This window comes from Microcaecilia unicolor, chromosome 7 (genome assembly GCF_901765095.1).
Source record: "Microcaecilia unicolor chromosome 7, aMicUni1.1, whole genome shotgun sequence".
NCBI classification, from domain to species: Eukaryota; Metazoa; Chordata; class Amphibia; order Gymnophiona; family Siphonopidae; genus Microcaecilia; species Microcaecilia unicolor.
Window position 1 is genome coordinate 170,413,712 of NC_044037.1, and position 27,510 is coordinate 170,441,221.

General features: G+C 42.5%; 1 protein-coding gene across 1 annotated transcript in view; it reads left to right on the forward strand.

Moving 5' to 3' along the window:
- The window catches only part of RAPH1 (Ras association (RalGDS/AF-6) and pleckstrin homology domains 1), a 629,351-nt gene that overhangs the window by 257,763 nt on the left and 344,078 nt on the right, over positions 1 to 27,510 (forward strand). The window contains exons 2-3 of the mRNA XM_030209745.1: positions 19,943 to 20,062; positions 25,534 to 25,639. Of these exons, the coding sequence (XP_030065605.1) occupies positions 19,943 to 20,062; positions 25,534 to 25,639 (226 nt within the window). The remainder of the gene's footprint in view (positions 1 to 19,942; positions 20,063 to 25,533; positions 25,640 to 27,510) is intronic.

A 27,510-nucleotide genomic window follows, 5' to 3' on the forward strand; every position in this document is an offset into this window, starting at 1 on the left:
TTACTCAGTATTCAATATTTATAACTACACTGAAGAATTCAATGATTATCCCAATAACTTTGCTGGCAGCTGTTGTCAAATTTGCACATTTTATTAGTGCTTATTTTGTAAAAGTATCTTTGTGCAGTAACTTTCCTGGAGTACCATAACCAGAATAGGCGGAGAAAATTAAAAACCTTGTATCTAACAGCAGCACATTATCCTAATCAAGAATCAGTGAAGTTGAAAAAATTGTACTGGAATAAGTTTCTTCAAAAAATATCTTTCATTTATGCAAGTTAAACACCATATTAACAAATGCACTTATTTCACATAGCTGATTAACTAAATCCTTGTTTGATATTCAGACAAATATGTCCTATACTAGTAAAATAGTAAAGACAGTAAACATGATACTTGTACCATTCATACAATATTGGAGTTAATCCACATATGGGGGATATGACTACTCTAGACCCCCAGGATAGTTCAATAGTTAAATCTTGATGAAGCTTACCATGATTTGTTTGTCAGAATTTGGAGAAGTTGGAAGATAAGTCAACACTGAGATCACGGGGGAAAATCTAAGACACACCAAAAGAAAAATATTTTAAGAATTTCCAACAACTCGACCAAATCAGTTGGGAGACAGATGTGCTAATTTAACTCATGACTATTTTTCTCCAGTCAAAGCATGTGCTTTTTTTTTTTTTATCCTACATGACTAAAGGCAGTAAATTTTCAGTGAGCTTTACCCTGGACATCATTCACCAGAGATGGAGAAATACTAGGGTTCATAATTAGGGGTATAATTAATAGCAAGGAGGAGGTGATTATGCAACTGCAGGTCATTGGTAGAACTAGCCCTGAATATTACAATTCAGTTCTTGAGATCGTAACCTCCAGAAGGATACAGATAAATTTGGGGCAGTCCAGAGAAAGGTGTGGGGTGTATATCAGAAGACTTCTTAGAGAAGAAGCAAGATGGGAGATGTTTGAATACCTAAAAAGTATTAACGCACAAGAAGCAATCCTGTATCAAGGAAAAGAAGGATCTAAAACAAATGCTCAAGAGATGAGGCTCAGTTTGTTGTCCAAGGACAAACACTTGGCAATATTTTCCCATAGAAAGGGTGAAGACAGAATGGACTACCCTTCCAAGATGGGTGATGTCATCTAAAATGGTAACAGAGCTTAAGAGGCTATGGAATAAACACAGAGAATTCTTAGTTTCAAAAGTGAAAAAAGCAGAAAGCATGAAGAAGCAAAAGACATTTATACACTTCTAGCACTTTACTTGCCTGAGCCAACAAGTGTTTGGGCTCCCAGATGGTACGACAGAAAAGTTAATATGAAATATTGGGAAGTCCTAGGCATCCGTGTGGCCGATTCCCTTACAGGCTGAGACGTGAGCACCAACGAGCGGCTGAGTGTGTTTGGCAGGATGCATGGCAAGAGAGTTCCTAGCAGAAACACAAGTGTTCCCGTAACCAGGATTTCCCAGTGACTTAGAAGGCTCAATAATAATAATAGTTATTTATACTGAGATAATAGAATCAAAGCAGCCACTGGATCTGTCTGGCAGGCTGCAATTTCTGTCATTAACTAGAAGCTCTTCATTTGCTTTAAATTAAGCATTAAGAGTTAAAGTGGGATTTGAAACTGGGTACCCTTGGTTTACAGTCCACTGCGCTAACCACCAGGCTGCAAAAAAGGAAAAAAGCCAATAAACCACATTCAAACAGCGCCGCTGAAAGGGGGAGCAGGGGGCAAAATTCTTCATGGCCGACCTCCAAGGGGAGGGACCTGGGCCCGGCGTCAGTAAGCTTGTATTTGTTCAGACCGGAATCGGCTAACGCCGTTAACGGTAATATGTAAGCCACATTGAGCCTGCAAAAAGGTGGGAAAATGTGGGATACAAATGTAATAAATAAATAAGCTTCTTCCTGCCTGCCTGCTTCCAGATCTATCCTCTCCTGCTCTTGTGTGCCGCCCAGGACCCGGATAATTGGATTAACACAATATCGCGTTAATACAATCATCTGGGTCCCGACTCCCAGCACTAGCCCCGCCTCCCAACCACCAGTGCTGCCACCAATCTCTGCTAAGCTTCTGAGGATCCATTCCTTCTGAACAGGATTTCTTTATGTTTATCCCACGCATTTTTGAATTCAGTTACCGTTTTCATCTCGACCACCTCCCACGGTATCCACCACTCTCTCCATGAAAAAAATAATTCCTGACATTTTTCTTGAGTCTGCTCCCCTTCAACCTCATTTCATGTCCTCTAGTTCTACCGCCTTCCCGTCTCCGGAACAGTTTGTTTGCGGATTAATACCTTTCAAATATTTGAAAGTCTGTATCATATTACCCCCGTTTCTACCTTCCTTTCCTTTCTGCCAGCGTTATCACTTTCCCTTCTGTTAAGGGCAAGAGGAGACTGTTTTATTTTATTTTATTTTTTTGAGAAATGTTTGGCTATTAAAGCTGCTAGGCTATGGAAGGATATTGCTGGAACATTTTCACTTTCTCATTCTTATCTTTTATTTAGAAAGAAAGTTAAAATCTTTTTCTCTAAAAAATATATAATTGTCTTGATGTTATTTTTGATTAATAACTCCCAGATGTTCTGGTTTCTTGATGGTTGGGACCCACTTAGACCTGAACATCTGGTGGTAGCGGGCCATAAGCCATGGTGTTAATGATGATAATGTTAATCCTTATCCCATCCTTTATTCTCACTAAGGGTTAAAACTGGTTACATTTATAAAAACGAAAAGCCTGATACTCAAAGCAATTTTAAGTGGGTGGGAGAGGGTTTCTGCCTGCTTAAATTGTGATCAGCGAGCAATATTCAGCAGCACTTAACCAGGCTGCCCAATATTGATAGTAACTGGCCATCTTGGAACCAGACTTGAGAAGGTTGTTATGGGGTGGAGTTGGAAAAGAGCTGGCAATTATGTGGGTGCCCACATACCTAAGTGGGCAGATGGGATTGCACAAGATGCAGTCCTAACCCTATCCACTTAGATATGCAAGTGCTAGTGCTAAATATCAACTGGCACTCACATAACTTCCGTGTTGCTGAGCCAATGCCCCCAGTCTCCCCCCCCCCCCCAAATTGCTCTACATGGCTCATCAATCCTCCCTCCACCGTTTCAATCACCCCCCACTTTCTTGTCCCCTTCTCGATCCCTTTAGCATCGCCACTCTCTGATCCTTGACCCATGGCCCCCTTGGATCTTAAATCCTCACAATCCCTATCCAAACTGGAAGCACATCCTCAATTGCAAAATCCCACCCCCTCCCCACCACTCCCAGGACTTGCCTGGGGAAATCCCTTATGTCTAGTGGGATGGGGCTGAAATCATCCCCATTCTGCTCTTGCCCAGTCAGCTTTGTGGCTAAAACTGGTGGCACTTTCCTAGTGGTAGTTTTACGGTACTCTCGCTAGAGGTCAGCACTTGGAGCTGAAGTGGGTTCTGGGGAAATTCAGGGAGGGGTAATGCTAATGGGATTGGGGAGATCAGACTTGCACATTGCCTTATGTGAGTTTCCAGCCAGTGTTCAACCAGAGCCTCCATAAGTGTCCTATGTGGGTCCTGGCTGAATATTGGCAAGGACCTGCTTAAAAAAGTGCTGACCACTACCAGCTGAACATTGATGAAAAAGATAACAGTATCAGATTCTAAAGGCAATCCAAAGTCAAACGAGCCCACTCCTATAGCATGTCACTACATGCCATTCGCCTGTCTCCCCTAAATAACTATACACTGAGTAAGAATGTTTGCCCAGTTCTGCAGCTGGTTTCCATTACATGATGTATGATCTAGCTTTTGTCAGTGGCGTAAAAACGTTTATTCTGTACTTAAAAATTGTCACATCCATTTCTCCATGTGAACTGTAAGCCTAGAGTCTAGAGGGCTTTATCTCTGGCTCGTCCTGCTTGAATGTCTTCTGTAATAAAAGAAATGCCCTAAGATGGTAAATTTAATTACTTTCTCTTGCAGCTATTGCTTAACAGTACAGAATGTGGACACAATTATCCTACACAATATATGACCGTCCTGCCTGACATGCAGCATAGCTCAATAATTCTGGGGTGAAGGGGGATCATGGGAAGCAGATTCTCCAGCTTGGACTGGCTCTGTTCTGTTTCAAGGGAGGGCTGTTCTTTGACAGATGATGAGCGTGGAGTTCATTAGACTGCTGTGCCTTTCAGCCTAGAAATGATCCAGCATTCATGACAGGATGTTCTGCTAGCATCCTGTCTCTGGCCCCTCTAGCAGCATTTCTGTTTACAGATGTGTAAAGTCAGCTGTTTATAAGGTTGTGAGGCTGCATTTCCTGTATCTTCAATTAGGATATTAAAATGTTATCAGATGTTTGGGGGGGGGGGGGGGTGATGGGAAACGAAAGGAGAGGAAAGGCAGGGCTGTTGTAGGGCCTGTGTTTCATTGGGGCTTTCTGGTTGACTACCAGTTGTTAAAGAATGCTACAAGTGACAGGAGCCCCTGCAGTTGGAAACACTGCCCATACATGTCCTCCTGTCAGTTTAAAATTTGGCTTGACTAGCGCCTAACAAGAGAGATTTCCTCTGGCTATCTTCCTGTTCACAGCTGTTTTTATGGTGAGCAGTCTGTAAACCTTTTCATTCACTCTTTCCCAGACAGTCTTCCATTGATGACTGTGCCTCAGCCTCTGACAGCTCATATAAGGATCTGAGACATTGAAAAGAAGGGGTAATAGGGGCATGAAAACAACTTTGCTATAATTTTCTAGAGGGTCACTGGTTTTCAGTTAATTTTTATATCCATTAAAGATAAAGAAGGGGCATATTTCACCAGGTTCATTTTTTTACAGCTGTTTCTAAAACATTTGCCTTATTGTATTGCCAAGACCGGCTTCCTCTGAGCTTGAAGCAGATATAAAGAATTAACCCCTCTTATCGTCCTCTGACTTACAGGCAGCAGCTCTGGTACAGCTTCAGAGACTGCAGCAGATGTGGAACAGGTATTCTTCCTTCAGTGGTGTGGCGCCAACACTTCAGTTCTCCCTCCTCTCCTCTCCTAGCAGCATCCATACTCCTCTCTTTGTTCCCTGGCTCCTTTTCAGGCCTCCCTTGGCTTATCCAGGGGCTCAATGATGCAGGATTTTTTCATGCCACAGCAGCAGCAAAAAAAATAAAAAAAAATCAGCTTGGGGCCTGCAAACCACCCTGTTCTCTCAGGCCCTGCATGGTTCTGGTCATCACATGCATTTCCTGTGTGTGTATTTTGGGGGTGGAAATAGGGGTAAGTCTGACAGTGGTCTGGGCAGTAAGGATCATGGGCCCTTAACCACCTATCAAAAGTGATTAAATGGATGCTAGAGGAGAGTGGGCCCCCTACTGCTGACCCCAATGGTCAGTCCGCCCCTGCAGTGGGAATTAGACTGAGGGTGAGAGAGAGGTAATGAAGTGGGAATAGCATCATTTTAATTAGTTGAGTTGTTCTGAGTGCACCTGAGTGGCAGAACTGGTTACATAGAAGGAGAGGGACCTGCTCTGTATTTTATACATGGACATATTTCCTTTCTTGGACTCTCCCCATTGTGGACAAATTATTTTGGTGATTTTTCCTTATTTTTATAAATAGTATAATTGGATGGTATAGAATATTGTGAATTCCATGCATTTTGATGTAATATCATCTTTATGTAATGAAATGAGAATTATAAATAAAAAAAAGAGAGGGATGATGCCCGGCTAGTGCATTGGCTATTTGTCCAGTGATAATCCTGGCTCTGATGGTTTCTTTTTGTTTGTCAGTGGCCCCCACCTAAAAAAAAAAGAACGAAAAATGAAGATCACTGGCTTTGTGGGAGATCTGGATTTAGAGCAGGGCATTTGGGAAGGAATTCATGATGCTTCTGAGGCAGGGCCAAAATCACAGAATCTACCTCAAAGTGGAAAGAACTCAAGATTAGAATTTCATCATTACTGTGTGTGTATGTGAGTGTTTTGTTTTTTAAAACTGGTTTAGGAACATCTTTTGCCTTGGTATGGGAACAACTTTTGCCTTTGTACCATTGGCAAGAATTGGAGTGTAAATAATTCTTATCTAAGTTCCTGTTTATTTGTTGCATTTGTATCCCACATTTTCCCACCTATTTGCAGGCTCAATGTGGCTTACATAGTACCGTGAAGGTATTCGCCAGCTCTGGTATAGAAACAAATACAGGTTGATGTTATAGTCTTATAAGGTTTATAGATCTAGACAACAGTTAGGAATAGTAGAGAAGGAGAGCTGTATAGTATACATTATAAGGTTTGTTTAAGTTGTGCTGCAGAGATTTGGCCCTTAAGTTGGGTCCATAGGGTATGCCTTTTCGAACAGGTGGGTCTTTAATGCTTTCCGGAAATTAAGGTGGTCATACTTTGTTTTCACGGCTTTTGGTAGTGCGTTCCACAATTGTGTACTTATGTAGGAGAAACTGGATGCAGAAAGTGATTTATATTTGAGTCCTTTGCAACTTGGGTAATGGAGATTTAAGTAAGATCTTGTAGGTCTGACTGCATTTCTGGTTGGGAGATCGATGAGGTCAGTCATGTATCCTGCATAACTTTTAAGATGAATTTGAACAATCCATTTACCCAACTGGCTGAAGAAATCATTTGACCATTGTGACATGCAGCAGTATTTCTTCAACATGACCATCACTGCGCTGAAAGCTTCCGTATGCAGCTGAATAAATTTGTGATGCCTGTGTTCTGGTACTGGTTCCTAGTATTTATTGGATATTCTCTTAAAATAAATTATAGGTTTAAATATTAAAAATGGCTCAATTATTTTGTTACAAGGAAATGCCCCCCCTCCCCAAATTGGACAGAGAGCATATGATGCTTGGCTCGGCCTGCCTGAGTGCATTATGGGGTGTTTTGTCAACTCAAAACACTACCCAGCGCATGCTGCTTTGGGTGTACAATATGTCTGCTGGCAGAAAGAAAACTGATTTACCAGTGGGTGTATATAAACATCAGAATTACTTGCAGGAAATGAGAATCCTTTCAAAGAGCTCTCCGTGCCCACATTTTTTCTTTTTAAGGGATAGTTATGTGAGAAAGAAAAACAGTATCTGTGTGTGGTGCAGAGGGTAGCAGAGCATGTCTAATTCTGTATGTTTTAAAGGGAAGAAATTCAATTTTGGGGGTGTTTTGGTTTTTTTCTCTGTTTGTAGCTAATGTCTTTATGCAATTGATAATGAGATTTCCTGAGGAAAGCCAATTCCATGCTCATTGGATAGACGTGTTAATTTTCCTGGAACAATAACAGCATTTCCTGTTCAACACAGTTTACATGGCTACAATGTCTCTGCCCACAAAGAATTTACAGTAGACGTTTAGTCGCAGGGAGATTAAGGGATTTTGTTCAGGGTTGTGTGGTGGGTAGTGGGTGAAGGACCCCAGCCTTCAGCCCCCCCCTCCCCTCCCCGGGTCTTCAGGTTTCACAGCTCCGTCTGCTGAACAGTGCATTGAATACTAGCTGGCATTTGAAAGCAGCACCAAAAGAATGACCTTTTTAATACTTGCATATTGAAATGCAGCTCCATTTCTCAGCTCCACTTGTTTTCCTCTATCAATTTGTTGCCAAGGGCCCATGGATCAATGTTACTTTATTTCTCTGTTAGCTGGTTTTGTTGTATTTATTACCTTTCTGTCAGCCCATTGGGTGTGATACTAATCCTTTTTTTTTTTTAATGTCTCAGTAGTTAGTGGTGTGGCCTTAGCTGGCTTTTAACATTCCACCATAACTATATATTTTGTTCGTAGCTTCCAGAAGTGCTTGTAAACAGTTGTGGCTGAGATGCAGTATTCAACTAATGTCGGTTTAGGAGGTAATAAGACTGGTGATCTGGCAAGGAGACCTCTCGCAGCTCATTGTACAGTGTAGCTGAGAATCCTCAAATAATTTTTTATTCATCTGAAAGTGTGTGACCAAAGCTTGGAGATAGGAATGTGAGATCCTGATTAGCTAAACTTTGTTCACTTTCTAGAAGTGTCTGTAACTATCCTGTGCTCTTGGACCCAGTTCTTTGGTGCCGTCTTAGAGTGAAATCAAAAAACAGTTTAGAAGAATCCATAAAATGACCTTCAGATGCTTTCTAATGCTTTATTTTGATACTAAAGCCTCTTTGAATTCTTTTACTTCACCTCAAGCCCCAATTTGCTACTGCTAATGAAGTCTCACTCTTTGCCAAGAAATACAGAGAAATAAAGGATAATCGTTATTTCTGCATATTAAAGTGAACAAATATGGAAACCAGTGTCTTGCTGATGAAATATAGAGGAATGTATTATCAGTTCAGGAACAGAAGAGCATAGAAAAATGAAACTGGCACGTGCTGTGTAATGCTATAGTGTAAAAGGGAAAACACCAAAGCTGGACGCTCCTCAAAGAATTATACACTTTTATGTTGATAGACTTTAATATTAAAAACTATAATTTGATACACTTTCTTTTTATTAGAGCAGCTTAATATTTTTCTGATTCGTTTTTGAGTGGTTATACTTCTGATATTACCATCTTTTTGCTTTGACTTCAGTTTTGTTTTGGCCAGAAAAGGGGAGTGTAGCTCCCAAAAGCTAGTTAAGAAATCTATTAAATATAGGGAATAGGAAATGGGACTTGATGGTACTTTCTGTGCTTACAATCAAACCAATTTACATATTATATATAGGAACTTATTTTGTACTTGCCCAGAGTCACAAGGTCCTAGATTCATAAGTACATAAGCACTGCCATGCTGGGAAAAGACCAAAGGTCCATCAAGCCCAGCACTCCGCCTCCGACAGCGGCCAATCCAGGCCCCAAGAACCTGGCAAAACCCCAAAATTTAATACCGATCATTGGACTTTTCCTTCAGGAATCTGTCCAGACCCCCTTTAAACTGAGCAAGGCCAGCTGCCATCACTACCTTCTCCGGCAATGAGTTCCAGAGTCTAACCACGCACTGAGTAAAGAAAAACTTTCTCCAATTTGTTTTAAACCTACCACATTCTAATTTCATCTTGTGTCCCCTGGTTCTATTATTGTTAGAAAGCATAAACAAATGCTTCACATCTGTCTGCTCTACCCCACTCATTATTTTGTAGACCTCTATCATATCACCCCTCATCTGCCTTTTCTCCAGGCTAAAGAGTCCTAGCCGTCTTAACCTCTCCTCATAAGGTAGTTGTCCCATCCCTTTTATCATTTTTGTCGCCCTTCTCTGCACCTTCTCCAATTCCTTTAAATCTTTTTTGAGATGAGGCGACCAGAACTGAACACAATACTCTAGGTTCGGTCGCACCATGGAGCGATATAACGGCATTATAACATCCTCATGCTCATTTTCCATCCCTTTTCTAATAATACTCAACCTTCTGTTCGCCTTCTTAGCTGCCGCAGCACATTGAGCGGAAGATTTCAACGTCCTACCCACGATGACTCTCAGATCCCTTTCTTGGTCCGTAACTCTCGGTTCGCTCATTATGAGTTGACTAGGTGAAGTGCTTTCTTCTTTCTTGCACTGTACATCTGGCATAGCCTGCCGCACCCTGTTTGTAGTATCCTTGAGCTTAAACGTTTTAAGGCAGAATTGAAAGCCTGACTATTCAAACACCGCCTTGGTCTGTCTGTCAGTAAGAATGGTTTATCAAATATTAATAAACTATAATAAGGAGCTGCAGTGGGAATTGAACCCAGGACACCAGGATCAAAGCCCACCGCGCTAACCACTAGGCTACTCCTCCACTCCAATAGAAAGATATCCCTTTTTTGATAAATCTTTATTTCTTCATTAAAGAATGAAATACTAGTTAACATTATGCGTGAAGGCATCTAGCTTGTGATTCTCATAAATTTGCCATTTTTTAGGCCTGTTTGCATCCTATCTTATTCCTGGGTCTTTTTTTGTCCAAGTAGAAGTTTACTTATTTTTGCAATAAAAAAAAATACATTAAGTATCATTTGTCATAGTCACGCCTCTTAGAAATCACCCTTCTGCTGTTCACATTTCACGTGTCCATGCTGTAGTTTATTCTGTGATTGGTGTGTTGGCTGTGCAGTTTTCTGGTAAGGGTCAGCACTATAGTCTGATTTACCTGGATTCATATATGTAGGTGGGGCTTAAGCAGACATAGCTTTCAGGGGCTTGACGAACAAATGAAAATTGAAAACAGCACTGAAAGATAGTTTTAACAGGTTGACTAGTTTTTTGTTGAAATATCTTTTTTTTTTTGTCATTGCATACAGAAACAGTAAATATATATGTCCAAAAAAATATTAATAAGCAAACTTTGCAGTGACAGGGAATAACAAATACCACCCCTTTAATCCTCTGTCCTTTTCCTTCTCCTCTTCCAACCAGCAAGCCCACTATAGCATTAATGAGGATGCTCAGCATAAATACTCAGCTCCTTGTGACTGGTCAAATCACTTAACCCTCCATTGCCCCAGGTACAAAACAAGTACCTGTATATAATACGTAAACCACTTTGATTGTAACCTCACAAAGGCGCTATATCATATCCCATCCCTCCCCCTTATATCCAAAATCAGAAATCTAGACCAGTATTTCCCAAGTCCAGTCCTGAAGTACCCTTGCCAGTCAGGTTTTCAGGATATCCACAATAAATAATTTGGATATAATGGAGGCAGTGTAGGTAAATCAAGTTCATGTATACTCATTGTGTGCTCTGACATGTGCTGCTAAACTCTATTTAGATATAAATACTCTTATTTTTAAAGTTTTTGCCGAACAATGCATGAAAATTCCACTTTTGTGTCTATTTATGAATAGTCTTTTTTTTTCCTTTGGTTGTAGCTGGTTTAGTGTCTATTTATGGATTGCTCACATTAGCCAACAAAATGTATTTATTATATTTTTCCACTGGCTCCACATGGTATCTTCAAATTCTAATTGCATGAGTGTATTATGATGATTCATTGTATCACTGGATTCAGTTTTTATGCACTTTGAGGTTGATTTAAAGCTCAGTGTTCTAAGTGATGGTCTACTGAATACTGTGTCACAGGGTTTGTCTTTTTCTTGTTATGTTTTTGTCTCATTGTGGAGCCCTTTTACAAAGGTGGGTAAGGGCCTATGTGCGTCCAGTGCTCACCAAATCAGCATTACCACTGCCCCAGGCAGTAATTCTGAATTTAGTGGGTGCTGAAAATACGCTGTAGAAAATATTTTCTACCACATGGCGTTTACCTGGAGGTACACGGCAGTGGACATGCGCTGCATGCCTACCACCCGTGTAGTACACGAAACCTTACCGCTAAGTCAGTGGGTGGCGTTAAGGTCTCGGGTGAAAATGGACGCACACTGGTTTTTATTTTGCTGCACGTCCATTTTCCGGTCCCTTAAAAAAAGGCTCTTTTTTAAGGATGCGGCAAAAACTGGCCCGGCACACATCCAAAAGATGCGCTCACATTGCTGCAGGCCACTTTTTGCCACAGCTTAGTAAAAGGGCCCCTATGTTCCCCATGATATATTTTCTGTATTTTTCTGTTTAGCTCTTTAGAGGCTGACCTGCATGATTCATTAAGGAATTCTGCATGCATTTTTTTGGTAAGATAGGCAGCACTATTTACAGTGGTGTAATATCCAAGGTGCCTTAGTATGTTCTCTCTGTTTTGTGATTATATAGATATCATTGTTATTGCTCATTTTTATTGACTAAATTATATTTTAACAAACATACGAATTCTGTTGTCTATTATGTTTAACTGTATATTATTTGATTTTATGTATATACGATGTACATAGGGTCTTATGATTTTATTTTATATGTACTTATTGAGGATTTGCTAAGTATGGCTTGTGATATATTTGTAATATGTCCATTAAGGTATGTCCTTTTAGGTCATTTTAAAGGATTTTATAGTATCAACTTGCTTCTGTAGCAGCATGATTTCTATCATATTTTTAATATGTTTTTTTTATATTGCTTTGTTAAACCTCAGGCACAGGCGGATGGACGCTCACCAAAACACGGTCCATGTCTGGTCTTTTTTTATTAAAGAATTCTTGATTATTCCAGTCTTGAAGGCCCATTTGTTCTGTTTTTTTTTGGTTCTATCTTTCTGTGTAACATTAGCAATTCCTGCATCTTTCTTTATAACAGAGCTGCTTCTGGACAATGGATATTTCATAGATAAATTGGCAGCTCTGAACTTGGCAGTCAGCCACACGTGTGCCTGACTCTATCCTGCTTGACAACTGAAAAAGTAGTATTTCTCACCTGTAGCAGGAGTTTCCCCATGGACATGGGATTGATCAGGCACACAATTCTTCCTGTGTCTCCTAGAGTTGCATTCCTCCTTGAGCTGTGTTACTAAGGGGTCCTTTTACCAAGCTGTGAGAAAAAGGGCCCTGCGCTAGTGGCGGAGGCTGTTTTCCTATGTGCCAGAACCATTTTTTCCGCTGCTGGTAAAAGTCCCCTCACAAAAACACACACACACAAAAAAAATGGCCACGCGGTGGGATAACTCTTTACTGTTTGGCAGTGCAGCGGGGAGCCCTTACCGCCATCCTTTGAGGTGGCAATAAGGGCTCCCGTGCTAACCTGGCGGTAACTGGGCAGCACATGGCGATGCTCGATTACCGCCGGACTCTCGCTACGCAAGCCATTTTCGGGGTTTTTCTTTTTCCTCCGGAAATGACACGCGCGTGCTCGGGATGGGGCTACCGCTGGCGGCCACGTTGGGCCGGCGGTGGTCCCAGAAGAGCAAGCAGTAAGCCTGAGTTGGGCCCCTAACTGAGGTACTGAGGGATAGGACCCTGAATGTTTAGAACTTTACATGGTGTTCTGACCTGATGCCATCAGATATCATCCATTTTTATGTCTGGTGGTTCCTACAATTTGTAGAAAACACCCTGTTACAGATGAGAAACACTGCTTTATACAGTAGAATCTCTGTCCAACTTAATCGGGACAACAGATTGTTGGATAAATGAAAAGTCAGATTTTACAGAGACTCACAGTGCACTCAGCGCAGCCTCCCTTCTCCTGGATCCAAGCAGCAGCAGCCTCTCTACTCCTGGACACCCCTTCAAGTGCCTCCTTACTCACCTGCCCAACTGTAAGACCCCTTGGGTCTTGTTTAGAAGCCCTGGTGGTCCAGCATTGGGGCTGGGTTAGGAGCGATCGCCAGTTGCTCTTACCTATGCCAACTTGGCTGCCATGAACTCTGTAGAGTAGTCTAGAGGAGCTTCTAAAGTGAACCTTGGGGGGGGGGGGGCTACACTTAGGTGGATGAGGATGCACCTGAGGACTCCGGGAGCAAGGAGGCTGCTTCTCTTTGAATGGGTGGGTGAGGTAGGAGGCACATTTAAAGGGGGGGGGGGGGGGTTCTGGGGTGCGACTAATGACCTGACATTTGGGAGAGAAGGAGACAGTAGGTGGAGCCCACATTACCAACCATCGGTTATCCCGGAAGGTCGGTTAACTGGTTCTCTACCATATTTTGATAAATGTAGTGAGTAACATTGCTTCAATATTCCATAGATAGGTTTGTGTTTGATATTTGTTTTTATTTTGTTTGCTTTTCTGTGATTAATGCATTTTGAGGGGATCTTTGTCCTTTAATTTCATATCATTTATCAGCTATGCATGCTGGGTCAGTAGAGTTGTGGTAACTGCTGTAGATCCATCAGTAGGATATGAAGGCCTTTCTTAACTTAGCATGTATGAGAGGGAAGGCAGATTTGGATTACTTGGCCTATAATGGTTGTAATGAGGGATGAAAGTTTTATGAAAGCCTTGGTACCTTCAGTCCTCATTGTTTCTCTTGCATGTTTCTTTGCTCTGTCCTCATCTTTGGGCTTATTCTGATATCTATCTTTTTCTAACCATTTTTTCTTCAATGTTTTATTTTAAAAGCTGCATACCATTTATTCTATTATGGCCATGGCCTGTTTTTTTCACTAATAATCTTCAGTAACAGTGACCTTTTGAGTTTTGCTTTTCTGCTTCAGTATCTGGATGATAGTAACATAGCTTCTTTTTTTTTTTTTTTGGATCAATATATATTTCCTTCGTTCCCCAGAATTAAGTCGGCTGTGGTGTCACATCATGTCATACAAACTTTACATCACTTTCCTTGTCAATAGGCTTCCCAAAAAGGGGAGGAAAGGTGACTTGCTTTGGGAGAGTATTGATTTTAGCAAGTTCAGGTGTGAGAGGGTCTTTGGTAAGGCCTATAGCAACATTCTCAGAATGTGTTAGTTCCTCTGCCCTAAAGGCAGCCATGCATTCAATCCATAGGAGGTGGAAAGGCTTATACCTTATGGCAATGCTGCTCTTGTGCTTGTCTGTGCTGCAGATTGATATGAGCCATTTGACTTCTCCCCTCCTCCTAGTTTCATCTTTGCAGATACCAGAGCTAACATAATGAAACGTGTTGCTACCTTTGTGGGATGCTCACAAGAAAATGTTCTTCTTTAACCAGGCTTCTTTTCTGACTGTACTTAGTATTAGAACTTTTTTCTGCATTAGTCTGTGGGAAGTGACTGAGAGAGAGAGAGGGGCAGGGCCGGTCTTAGGCAGAGGCGACCGAGGCGGCCGCATAGGGCCCCGCGCCTAAGGGGGCCCCGCGTGGCCCGCCTCAAGTCTGCCTCGCCTGCCCTCCATGTCCAGCGACGCGACTCTCCAGTCCTCGTTCCCCTGCTCCCCCTCCCTCCAGCCGTCTGAGCCCCCCTTGCCCGACCCGCCAAACGACCCTTGTCTACCACCCGACCCGCCGGCACCTCACCTGACCCAGCATTTTAAAAAAAGCTACAAGCGGCAGCCGGCAGTGCCTCCTCGCGTCTGTGAAAGAAGAAAAGTCACTTCGTCCATTGGCCGGCCTTCCCTCATGTCCCGCCCTCTGATGTAACTTCCGCAAGGGCGGGACATGAGGGAAGGCCGGCCAATGGACGAAGCGACTTTTCTTCTTTCACAGACGCGAGAAGGCACTGCCGGCTGCCGCTTGTAGCTTTTTTTAAAATGCTGGGTCAGGTGAGGTGCCGGCGGGTCGGGTGGTAGACGAGGGTCGTTTGGCGGGTCGGGGAGGGGGGCTCAGGTGGCTGGAGGGAGGGGAGCAGGGGAACGAGGAGAGTCCCGTCGCTGGACATGGGTGGAGGGCAGGGGGCACAGGAGGGTCGCTGGACATGGGGGGATAGCAGGGGAGGGGGTCTGGAAATAGGTGGAGGGCAGGGGGCACAGAAGGATCGCTGGACATGGGGGGATAGCAGGGGAGGGGGTCTGGAAATAGGTGGAGGGCAGGGGGCACAGAAGGATCGCTGGACATGGGGGGATAGCAGGGGAGGGGGGTTTCTGGAAATAGGTGGATGGCAGGGGAGGGCAGGGGGCACAGGAGGGTCGCTGGACATGGGTGGATGGCAGGGGAGGGGGTTTCTGGACATAGGTTGAGGGCAGGGGGCACAGGAGGGTCGCTGGATATGGGTGGATGGCAGGAGAGGGGACTTCTGGACATAAGTGGAGGGCAGGGGGCACAGGAGGGTCACTGGACATGGGTGGATGGCAGGGGAGGGGGTTTCTGGACATAGGTTGAGGGCAGGGGGCACAGGAGGGTCGCTGGATATGGGTGGATGGCAGGAGAGGGGACTTCTGGACATAAGTGGAGGGCAGGGGGCACAGGAGGGTCACTGGACATGGGTGGATGGCAGGGGAGGGGGCTTCTGGACATAGGTGGATGGCAGGGGAGGGCAGGGGGCACAGGAGGGTCACTGGACATGGGTGGATGGCAGGGGAGGGAGTTTCTGGACATAGGTTGAGGGCAGGGGCACAGGAGGGTCGCTGGACATGGGTGGATGGGCAGGGGAGGGGGGCTTCTGGACATAGGTGGATGGCAGGGTAGGGGGTTTCTGGACATGGGTAGATGGCATGGGAGGGGGGTTTCTGGACATAGGTGGATGGCAGGGGAGGGCAGAGGGGACAGGGGGGTTTGCTGGACATAGATGGATGGCAGGGGGGACAGGAGGGTCGCTGGACATGGGTGGATGGAGGAGAGAGAAGAAATGCTGGACATGGATGGAGGCGAGGGAAGAGTGAGGAAGGAGATGAGGTGAGGGAAAAGGGAGAAAAAGTGCACATGGATATAGAAAATAGGCAAAAGCTGGATCCACGTTATGCCTCCTCCAGTCAATTCCACGGAGGAGGACCCAGCTTTTACTTACGGATGTAGGGCAAGAAATTAAGAAGAAAGGCGGAAAGTAAAGAAATAAATGGAAAGGAAGCCCTGGAAACGGAGTTAAGAGGACAGATAGCAGCACTATCGGATACTGAGCCAGCATGATCAGAAAAACAAAGTCACCAGACAACAAAGGTAGAAAAAACTATTTTATTCAGGATTTATTAATTGGAATATGTCAGTTTTTGGAAATGTGCATCTGTGATATTTTTCATGTACGTTTCAATTTTTGTAGTATTGCTGCATGCTGAGTCTGACTTCTTGAGGTAACTTTCCATTTCAGTATTTTGCCTTCATGTATTTTTCAGGTGTGATCAAGGAAGGTGCAGTATTCTGCTAGCGTATAGTTTGAATCCCTTTTTGTTTGTTTTTTTTCACTAGGTTGTGCACTGGTGTTTTAGAGCCAGGTGTAATTACAGTTGCCTTTCCACGCCACGCATAAGGTTGTAGCTCGTTCTGTCCTTGGAATTAGTGCTGTTTATGGTTTGTTAAGGTTATGAGTGTATTTTTGCACAAGTTTGTGTATAGTGTTTTGCAGTGGAGAGATTGTGTGTTGGCCTTACTAAGGTGGCACCAAACACCAGAAAGGGTGTAGAGCCTAAATCATGACACACTACCTCTAAAAGGGTGTTTTGTGGCTCTGCATGAGAATTGTGGTATTATGATCCCTTGCTAGCTTCATATTGTTGACGGTCTGCATTTTCCGTATGGCTGGTATATTGGTGTATAAGGTATTAATTGTGACAATTTGTTTTTACTTATTTTTTTTCTGTGTGTTGTCAGACAGTTATGGATGACAGACAGAGTCGGAGTCTTCTTGAGTCAGAGAGCTGTGGTATATATTTTAAAACAATTTTAATACCTTGGTGGTCTATATGATTTTATATTGTACATTATATTTCACACATCACTTTATTTTATTGTATATCCTTTCATTTCATTTTTATTTTATTGCATATATGGATTACAGAGTAATAGGGGAATTTGAAAGTACTGAATCTTTTCTTAATATTTTTCCTTTATTCTCCTTTGTTATGAGAATTGGAACTGCTAATTGTAGTGGACTTGAACTGAATAATTTCTGGGGAGGGGAGGTTTCATGATAGCATTGTGCTTATTATTTCAATCAGTTTTTTTGTACAAGTTTAGCTTCATTTGTCTTTATTTGAAATTTCATAAATAAAAAATGTTCTGAAAATGGAATAATCTTATCAATGGGGTGGATGTAGGGGCGGAGCTACAGTGGGGCAGGGCTAGGATGGGGCCCCACCAAATTGGTCTGCATAGGGCCCCGCACTTGCTAAGACCGGCCCTGGAGAGGGGGACTGGAGCAGGGCTGGTTTAATTTAATTTAACACAAGCATTTATACTCCGCTTTACCTTTCATCTTAAAATGGATTACAATTATAACAAGAGACGTATCAATTATAAAAAAAAGAAGCATCACAAGAGAAACATATTTTAACTTCATTTAAATAATTTAAAATCTCTTAGATAATCAACTACATCATACAGCTAATAAATAAAGAGCCAAGTTTTTAATTGATAGGAAGAAATCATTCTAAGCTGATTTGGTAGGGAATTCCATGAAATAGGGCCATATCCCACAATAGTTTTCTCTTGTATTTTGGAGGGTTTGGCAAAGCTAATCGGATTTCCAGACTCTGATTTCAGACTTTCACCTGATACATAAAAATTCACAAAATGACACCTATAGGGGTTCATTTTCAAAGTTCCATAGGTTACTATGGGGCTCATTTTCAAAATAGCAAAGCATCCAAAAAGTGTCGTAAAGCACCGTTTGGATGTTTTTATTCTCAAAATGTCCAAATCAGTATTTTGAAAACCCATTTTGCAGGCGTTTGTCTATGCATTTCATCTGCAGTGTGTCCACTCCAAATCACAAGGGGACGTTTTGAAGGTGGGATTAGGGCGTGCCTAACATTTGGACATTTTACAACCACAATGGAACAAAACAAAAATGTCTAGGGCTAAAACCAAGATGTTTGGTCTAGACCTATTTTCAGAATGAATAAGGCACAAAAGGTGCCCTAAATGACCAGATGACCACTGGAGGGAATCAGAGGTAACCCCCCAATACCCCTCTGTGGTCATTGGCCCCCTGCTACCCCCAAAAATGTGAATACAAATATGAATTAGCAGCCTCAGATTTTAGGTCTATTAGAACAGTATGCAGCCCCCTGGAATAATGTAGTGGTTGGTGCAGTGCACAGTGGGGGACCCAAATCCTTATTTCTTTCTACTTGTCACACTTGTGGTGGAAACTGTGACCCCTCCCAAAGTCACTAAAACCATACTGTAACCACATATAGGTGCCCCCTTCCCCCATAAGGGCTATTGTAGTGGTGTACAGTGGGGGACAGTGTGTTTTGGGTGGGTTTTGGAGGGCTCAGGGGACAAGATAAGGGAGAAAATGTGAGATGTGCTCCTGGGAGCATTTTCATGAAGTGCACAGAAGTACCCTCTAGGGTGCCCCATTGCTCCCCTTGGATGTCTGGGGGACCAGTCTACTAACAATGCTGGCTCCTCCTACATTCCAATGGCATGAATATCTACATTTTGCACTTATTCATTTTTTTTACTTAACCAAAAAATAAAACATCCAAAGCACAAAACTTTGTTCGAAACAATGTTTTTGAAAAAAAAAAAAAGATAAGACGTTTCTCATTTTTCGAAAATGACCTTATTTCCTATTCGGATTGTGGACATTTTGGGCAAAATGTCCAGTGTCATCATATTGAAAATGCCCCTCCACGTAACTTTGTAAATAAGTGCTTTGAAAATATGCCTCATAGCCTGGTGCCATTCTATATAAAATTTCAAAAACAAATATTAAAATCTTAAATTAAATTCTAGCTTTAACAGGTAACCAGTGGGTTTCGACTAAATATGGAGTGGCATGGTTGACATAACTCCCTCCCTCCTCATCAATTTCACTACCACCTTTTGCAAAACTTGTAATCTTATAGATTTGCCTCTCAGACAAACCCATCACTACAACTTTTACATAATCCAAATGAGATAAAATTAAGGCTTGAATAATCAATTTAAAGTGTGTAGGCTCTAAAAATTTACAGATCCTTTTAATTACCCATGATAAAATACTTTCCACATCACCAGACTTACATGAGATTCCTTAGGTAATCTCTCATCAATTACCCCACCTAGTATTTTTACTTCTGAGGATATTGATTTAGTCATACCTGCTAACTCCACAATTGTTTAAGGTAATTCAATATATTTCTCTCCCACCCATAATACCCTAATTTTATCTGGGTTAATCTTTAATGCATTCTTATCCATCCAGTATTTTGTAATGCTAAAAACATCATTTATAAAAAAAAAAGCATTTTCTGTAATGAATCTTCAGTTAGGAACACCAGTTTGTGATGTTATCTGCATAAATAAAATGCATGATATTCATTTTACTCAACTTTCCCACTGGGGTAAATATATGCTAAATCGAAAAGGGGACAGTGGGGAGTCTTGTTGTAAACAACACAACACTGGCCACTCACTCGAAATTGAACTTACCCATATAACTCTTAAAGTTCTATATTTTACAGCTTGTTGTTCCCTTGTAGCTTGTTAATTGATGTGCTACCCATAATATTAAATTGCCTGTTTTAATGTTGAAAATAGAGTTTGCAGTATTTATTGGCATATTCCCTGAAAGAAGCTCTTATGCTCTGACATGTTTCCGGTTTTATGCTTTTTAGATGGAGCAGTTGTCAGATGAAGAATTTGACCATGGTGCTGAGGAGGACAGCGATAAGGAAGATCAGGACCTGGACAAGATGTTTGGAGCATGGTTAGGGGAACTGGACAAACTTACTCAGGTAAGGTTGTTTCTGAGGAACAAGGGGAAGGAGTTCGGGGACAGTATTCACTATGATAGCGTGAAATAGGTGACTGCACACATAATCAAAGGAACTTTAGGGACCCCTTTAAGCCACGTAAGCTCCTACGTGCGCCCAACGTGCAGCAATTCCGAGTTACCGCCCGGCTACCACGTGGCCTATGTGGTAATTTTCATTTTTTAGATGTGCCCATCTGCACTTCACGCACGTACACCATTACCGCCTGGTTACCGCGTGAGACCTTACCGCTAGGTCAATGGCTGGTGGTAAGGTTTCAGACCCAAAGTGGACATGCGGCAATTTTCATTTTGCCGCTCGTCCTTTATCGGCAAAAATATTAAAAAAGGCATTTTTTATGGGCACACTGGGAAATGGTTCTGCGCACACCCAAAACACGCCTCGACACTACCACAGGCCATTTTTCAGCGTGTCTTAGTGGAGGAGTGGCCTAGTGGTTAGGGTGGTGGACTTTGGTCCTGAGGAACTGAGTTCGATTCCCGGCACAGGCAGCTCCTTGTGACTCTGGGCAAGTCACTTAACCCTCCATTGCCTGCCGCATTGAGCCTGCCATGAGTGGGAAAGCGCGGGGTACAAATGTAATAAAAATAAAAGGACCCCTTAGAGGCATATTTTCAAAGCACTTAGCCTTCCAAAGTTCCACAGAAACCTATGGAACTTTGGAAGGCTAAGTGCTTTGAAAATATGCCTCTATGTCACATAAAAATAGCTTGTCTAGTTTGTGCAATGATGTATCAGTGAGCATGTGAGTAAGAATGATTTTTATTTTTTCACAAGTTTGTTCTTGTTCTGATCTTGTACATTCTGCTCACAACAGCGCTGGGAATGTGCATTGGTAGGTGCAGCAGAGGAGTGGTGATATTTCATCCAGTATCCCATAACTATGTGTTGTCTTTGCCCACACAGCCTCAGAGTGAGGATATTGTGAGAGGAGGAAGTTATCTTGGTGACTTGATCCCGTCAGTTGATGCATGTCAGTTGATGCATGACTTCATGATGAATATATATTTACTTCTGTCTATATATAGCTGAATGTATATATGTATAATCAGCATGAAGTTATGCATCAACTGACTGGGTAAAGTCACAGAGATACTTGTCTAGTTAAAATGCTTCTTGAAGCAAGCTTTATATGAATATATCAATTGCAAAAGCTGTGAAATATGGTTAATTGTGATGAAATAAAATATTCTTTTTTAAAAATGGATATTGTTGCTCTGGAGGGCTTTGCAAGAATTTGGCAGTGATGTTGCAAAGCGGGAAAATCCTGGGTAAGGGTCAGTCTTGGCTCCTTTTGTTGGTCATAGGAGCTGTTTAGAAGGGGAAGAGGGAGCTGTATGTAACTCCTATAGCCCAGTTTTTCTGTCTGAAGAAGCAGTTAGAATCTTCTCCCTTGTTTTTGCAACCAGAAAATTTACATTGAGGTATTTGACCTTTTGTTAAGGAACAGGACAAAACAGAGTTCCCTAGTTGAGGGTGGCTTCTGGTGGATTTTGGGAATTTCATGCGCATTTAATACTCTTGCAGACCATATCAATATTCAGTCGTCTAGCCAGAGAATTGCTGCTCAGTGTACCCCATCAGCCTAAAGTGAATGTTGTCATGAAACTGTCATAGTAAGTAGATCGATAAGTGGAGCATCAGATGTAAGCCTACTGGGAAGGAGATCATGTTTGTTGTTAACAGCATGGAGGAGATGAAAATAACAAATAAGCACGAACCCTCCAGGCTATCAAAGTATGTGTGAAACTATTATGTTGGGCACATCTGAAGCATCAGGCAGATTTGTTCATAAAGATTATACCAGAATGGGGCTAGCAGGTAAATCTAGTGATTAGAACATAGAGCACTGAAATTCAGTGACCCAGGTTTCAATCTCATGTCTAATATTTTAGTGTACAAGTTGCTTTTTAATTAAATGTTATGGTCAGTGTAACCAAGACCCCACAACTGTATGATTTATTGGCTATAACTCGGTGTACACTGTTAATAACATAACATAACACAATGTCTTATAGTCCGTTATGTACCTTTCGATTCTATGCGGATTACAAAAGATAAATCTGGAAATTACCAGATTAACAATGTTACATTTTGACAAAAAATAAAATTCCCTTTAAAATTTACAATAAAGTCAATGACAAGGTAATAAATAGTGTTGTATAGTAACTAAGTAAATGTAACTAATTATTGTACTTAAGTAAAAGTTTTTTGTTAATTTTACTGGTAGAGAAGTACAGGATAACATTTCTTACTTTTACTTTTATTGAAGTAATAATTTCACCAATTTTTACTACTTTTACTCAGTTATATCTGATGCTTGCAGTTAAAAGTAAAACGTAAACGCGGAAGGGAGATGTAAATGACGATTCCTCAGTAAATCAAATGAAACAGCAATACTGGGAACAGGATTTTGTTATTGCAAACCTCATCACGCAAACAGTGGATCGTCGCTTCTTAAATGTTGCTGTTCAGTAAATATAGCCTATAAGAATAGTGGAGTTGCCTGTGTTTGTTGAACTACTTACTGGTCTGCAGCCAAACAGAACAGTGAGTTGGATCCTTTTAAACTGAAGCTAGTAGCAATTCTTGGTGAACAGACATATGTCTGTACCGCAACAGACTGCTTGTCATCCTATGGGAAATTTTACATTGGAGTGGATGTCCACGGGATTGATAAGTCTTTAGAGAGGAAGTTTGCTTGTCTGACCTTAAGACTGAAAGGTTCCCACACATTTTGACGTTCTTGGATCAGTTCTTCAGGATATTCAAATGGAGTTTGCCATCAAATAGCAACAAATAACAGTTGTAGAATTTTATCCAAAAAAGAAGCCTATTACAGTTTCTGTGCTAAATGAAGACCTGAAACCAGACTGTGAGGGATGCAAAATGCTGTACTTATCCAAATAATCTGATAATTGAAAAGCCTCCATCAACTTGACAAAAAAACGGGATGGAAGCTACTGGTTGATAGTAACTAAGTCAGTGGCTTCTTTACAATTGAAAATATTTTTGCTACAATCTGATACCAGATCTTTCAAATTTACTTTAGAACTGAAATTATCTACTAAAAATCCGGTTCACTTTCAGTAATATTTATAAGGATATTGTGAATCCAGGAGACTCAGATGTTGCCACAGTGCTTATGGTGATAAGCATCTGGAAATACAGTGTACAGTTTAGTCACCCTGCCCTGCAGGAAGTTCAATTTTTTTTTTTTTATATTTCCTGACAGGATAAAAACAAGCAAATGACTGACTATGAACCACACATGGCTATTCATTTAATTCAGTTCTTTCAAAGGAAAGCTGCTGCCAGGTCATATCCGTGCTTCAGTTAGTGATGACAAAAGTCTAAAAGTAGTCAGTTACCCCTAGATTCTATATCTTGCGCCTAGTGTTCTGTGCCAAAATCCAAGCATATTCTATAACAATGCGTATAACTTAATTGGCTTAACGAGCTAATCAGCGTTGATAACAGCACTTAAGCAATAATAAGCACCAGTTGGCAATAAATAGAATTTATGTGCACAGTTCACTAACAGGCATATGAGTTTATCTTGTTGGGCAGACTGGATGGACCATACAGGTCTTTCTGTGCCATTATTTATTGTTACATTCAGGCTTATTTTCAAAAGAGAAGGGCGCCCATCTTTCGACACAAATCAGGAGATGGGCGTCCTTCTCCCAGGGACGCCCAAATCGGCATAATCGAAAGTCAATTTTGGGCATCCCCAACTGCTTTCTGTCGCGGGGACGACCAAAGTTCCCGGGGGCGTGTCGGAGGCGTAGCAAAGGTGGGTCTTGGGTGTACCTAACACATGGGCGTTCTCGACCCATAATGGAAAAAAGGAGGGCGTCCCTGACAAGCACTTGGTCGACTTTACTTGGTCCCTATTTTCTTACGACCAAGCCTCAAAAAGGTGCCCGAACTGACCACATGACCACCGGAGGGAATCGGGGATGACCTCCCCTTACTCCCCCAGTGGTCACTAACCCCCTCCCACCCTCAAAAAAACAACTTTAAAAATATTTTTTGCCAGCCTCTCTGCCAGCCTCAAATGTCATACTCGGGTCCCTCGCAGCAGTATGCAGGTCCATGGAGCAGTTTTAGTGGGTGCAGTGCAGTTCAGGAAGGCGGACCCAGGCCCATCCCCCCCCCCTACCTGTTACACTTGTGCTGGTAAATGTGAGCCCTTCAAAACACACCACAAACCCACTGTACCCACATGTAGGTGCCCCCCTTCACCCCTAAGTGCTATGGTAATGGTGTACAGTTGTGGGTTTTGGGGGGGCTCAGCACACAAGGTAAGGGAGCTATGCACTTGGGAGCAATTTGTGAAGTCCACTGCAGTGCCCCCTAGGGTGCCCGGTTAATGTCCTGGCATGTCATGGGGACCAGTGCACTACGAATGCTGGCTCCTCCCATGACCAAAGGGCTTGCATTTTGTCGTTTCTGAGATGGGCGTCCTCGATTTCCATTATCGCCGAAAATCAGAAATGACCAAGTCTAAGGTCAACCTAAATTTTCAGGATTTGGTTGTCCCTGACCGTATTATCGAAACGAAATATGGACGCCCATCTTGTTTCGATAATACGGGTTTCCCCGCCCCTTCATGGGGCTGTCCTTCGAGGATGTCCCCGGGAAAACTTGGCCGTCCCTTTCGATTATGCCCCTCCACGTGTATTCTGTAATGCAGAGCACCTAAATGTTAATGTGTGCAGCCAAAAAGGGGTGTGGTTATGGGTGGGGAGAAGTGCGTTTCATGAGCATTCCAAAATTTATGCGCACCTTTGTAGACTATGCACTTCTGTGCCTAAATCTATGTGTCGATATTTACGTCATGTTTTCCTTGGTGTAAATGGATGCGCATAGTTCTAGGTGCTGTGATATCAACTAAGCGTATTCTGTATGCAGCATCTAAATCTAGGTGCTGCTTATAGAATATACTTAGGCAGAAATTTGTTCCATGTGGATTTTTCAGGCGCCATGTATAGAATTTGGCCCTTAATGTCTCATTATAAGTGGTAATCTGAATCCAAAAATACTTTTAAAAAGTCAGTCTTGATAGCTAGTTACAGTAAGCATGCAGCAGTGTTTGTTGTCATTGTTTTTGTTCTTTTTTTCCTACAATGTGATAAGTTTCATTCAAACCAGTCCATAGGATTACTGATGTTTTCTCTTTGAAAGACTTGGCAGCAACAGTGTACTTCCTTTCCATTCAGCAATGTGGCTTAAACTGTGTTTTTAGCATATATGAAAGTTTCATGCCAAGTAGTGGGATGACAGTTTAATGTGGTATGGTCTTAGCATTACAGTGCTGTCATTCTAGTTAAACTTTTCACCATGTTTGTTTAGCTAAAACTATATATGCTACATTCTAAACAAAGCTTCTGTACTGTTTTCCTTCTTTTCTCCCCTGTACCTACCAGAGCCTGGATACAGAGAAGCCTGTAGAGCCAGTGAAGAAATCGCCTCTCCACCATGAGACCAATCTTGCCAATTTCTCCTATCGTTTCTCCATGTACAATTTAAATGGTAAGCTAAATAAGTGGGGTTTTCGCTATGAATCTAAGTTTCAGAAAACAAAAGTAGAGCCATATGCGATCGCTTTGTAGAATCTACAGTGCTAGGCTATTGATTCTTCCCAACTAGCTTGAGGAAACTCATCCACTTGGAAAACATGATCAAGCCAACTGTGTTTTATAGTCCATTAAAGTATAAGTACAATCTAGAGAAGAGGTGGGCAACCTCGGTCCTCAAGGGCCGTAACTTAGTTGGGTTTTAAGAATTTCCCCAATGAATATGCATACCAATATATGAGTATCTTAATTTCAATCTAGTTACAGTCTATCTATACCAGTCCAAAGTAACTAGCATTTATTTATTTTATTTATTAGGATTTATGTACTGCCTTTTTGAAAGAATTCACTCAAGGCGGTGTACAGAAAGAATAGATCAAACATGAGCAATAGGCAATTACAGCATAGTAGCTTATGTAAATATTTTTCTTTATTATAGAAAACACATCAAAACACACACATATTTTTTATATAATCCAACATATATCCTCACTAACATCACTCATTTCCTTGTCATCAGCAGCAGATGAATCCATTAACTGATGGGTTGTATCCGCCTACCAGCAGGTGGAGATGGAGAACACTGAAAAACCATAGTGCCTCTTGGATGGCTAGCCCCCAACTGCCTTCAGTATTTCTCTCTCCCAGCAGGTGTGGATGTAGCTTGATCAGCTCCTGGATTTCAGACTGCCTGGGGTGGCTTCTGTGCTTTGCCAGTTGAGCAGGGGTGTTGTGGCTGGTGGTGCCCACTTTGAAGGCATATAGGTTCACCCTTTCCCTCCCTTACCCATTCCTCCCACCTCCCGGAGTCTCTCTGTTGCTGCCTGCCTCCAACTTTCCTCACAGCGTTAAAAAAAAAAGAGAGCGCGCTTTTACTGCGTGGCTGTTCTGAGGCTTTTTCCAGAGATTCTGGTTCTGTGCAGCTTGACCAGAGCTCGTTGACTCGGTCCTTTGAGGTGAGAGTGGTGCTCAGCTCCTCCGGGGAGGTCCCGCAGACGCCGTTCCGATTGGGGTAAGTTTTGGTGCGAAGCCACCATTTTATTGCTATATTCCCGTCCTGTCGGACGATGGTTGCTGATGGAGTTAAGCACTGCTCCCATTGTGGTAAGCGCAGATCAGCAGCGGGGCTGTGTAAAACGTGCTCCTTAGACGCTCATGATAGTATGAGCATGCCGAGCGGTGTTTCTTCCCGCTCGATGGAGCTGGCAGCGGGCGCCATTTTGGAAGCACCGCATATCTCGACCCTTGCGGTTGTGGAGGAGTCTGAGTGCAGGGGGACACCTCGTTTAGAGGCTGCCAGAGGAGCTCCTACATCCGTTTCAGAGGCGGAGGGTCAGGGTGAGTTTTTCTCCCCTGAGTTTGTGCTTTTAATGCATAAAGCTTTTATGCTAAAAAGAGCTCTGCCACAGGAGTTTGACACTGCGTTGCCTCCTGGCTTCCCTCCGGGTGTTGATGCCCCGTGGATGACTTCAGAGGTTATTTCCTCCCCCGAGTGTTGGAAACAAGCTAAACATAGAAGGGTAAATAACCCCGTCTGAAAGTAGCGCATATCCTTCCCCCCCCCGTGGTCGGGCTGTGGAGAGTCTAAGGGATCTGGCAGGTCCTCAGGGACGGATGATCCAGAGGAGGGTGCCTGTTTGCCATTCGATTTGGATGATCCCAGTGCGGTCCGGATTTTCCACAGCGACGAGAAGCCAGCTCTCATTACTGACGCCTTGCAGGCCCTCTTGAATGATGATCCTGCTGAAGGTGATGCCTCCTCTGTTAATCTTAGGATGGCAAGTACTAAGAAGCCTATTCGGGCCTTTCTTGTGCATGACTCCATCC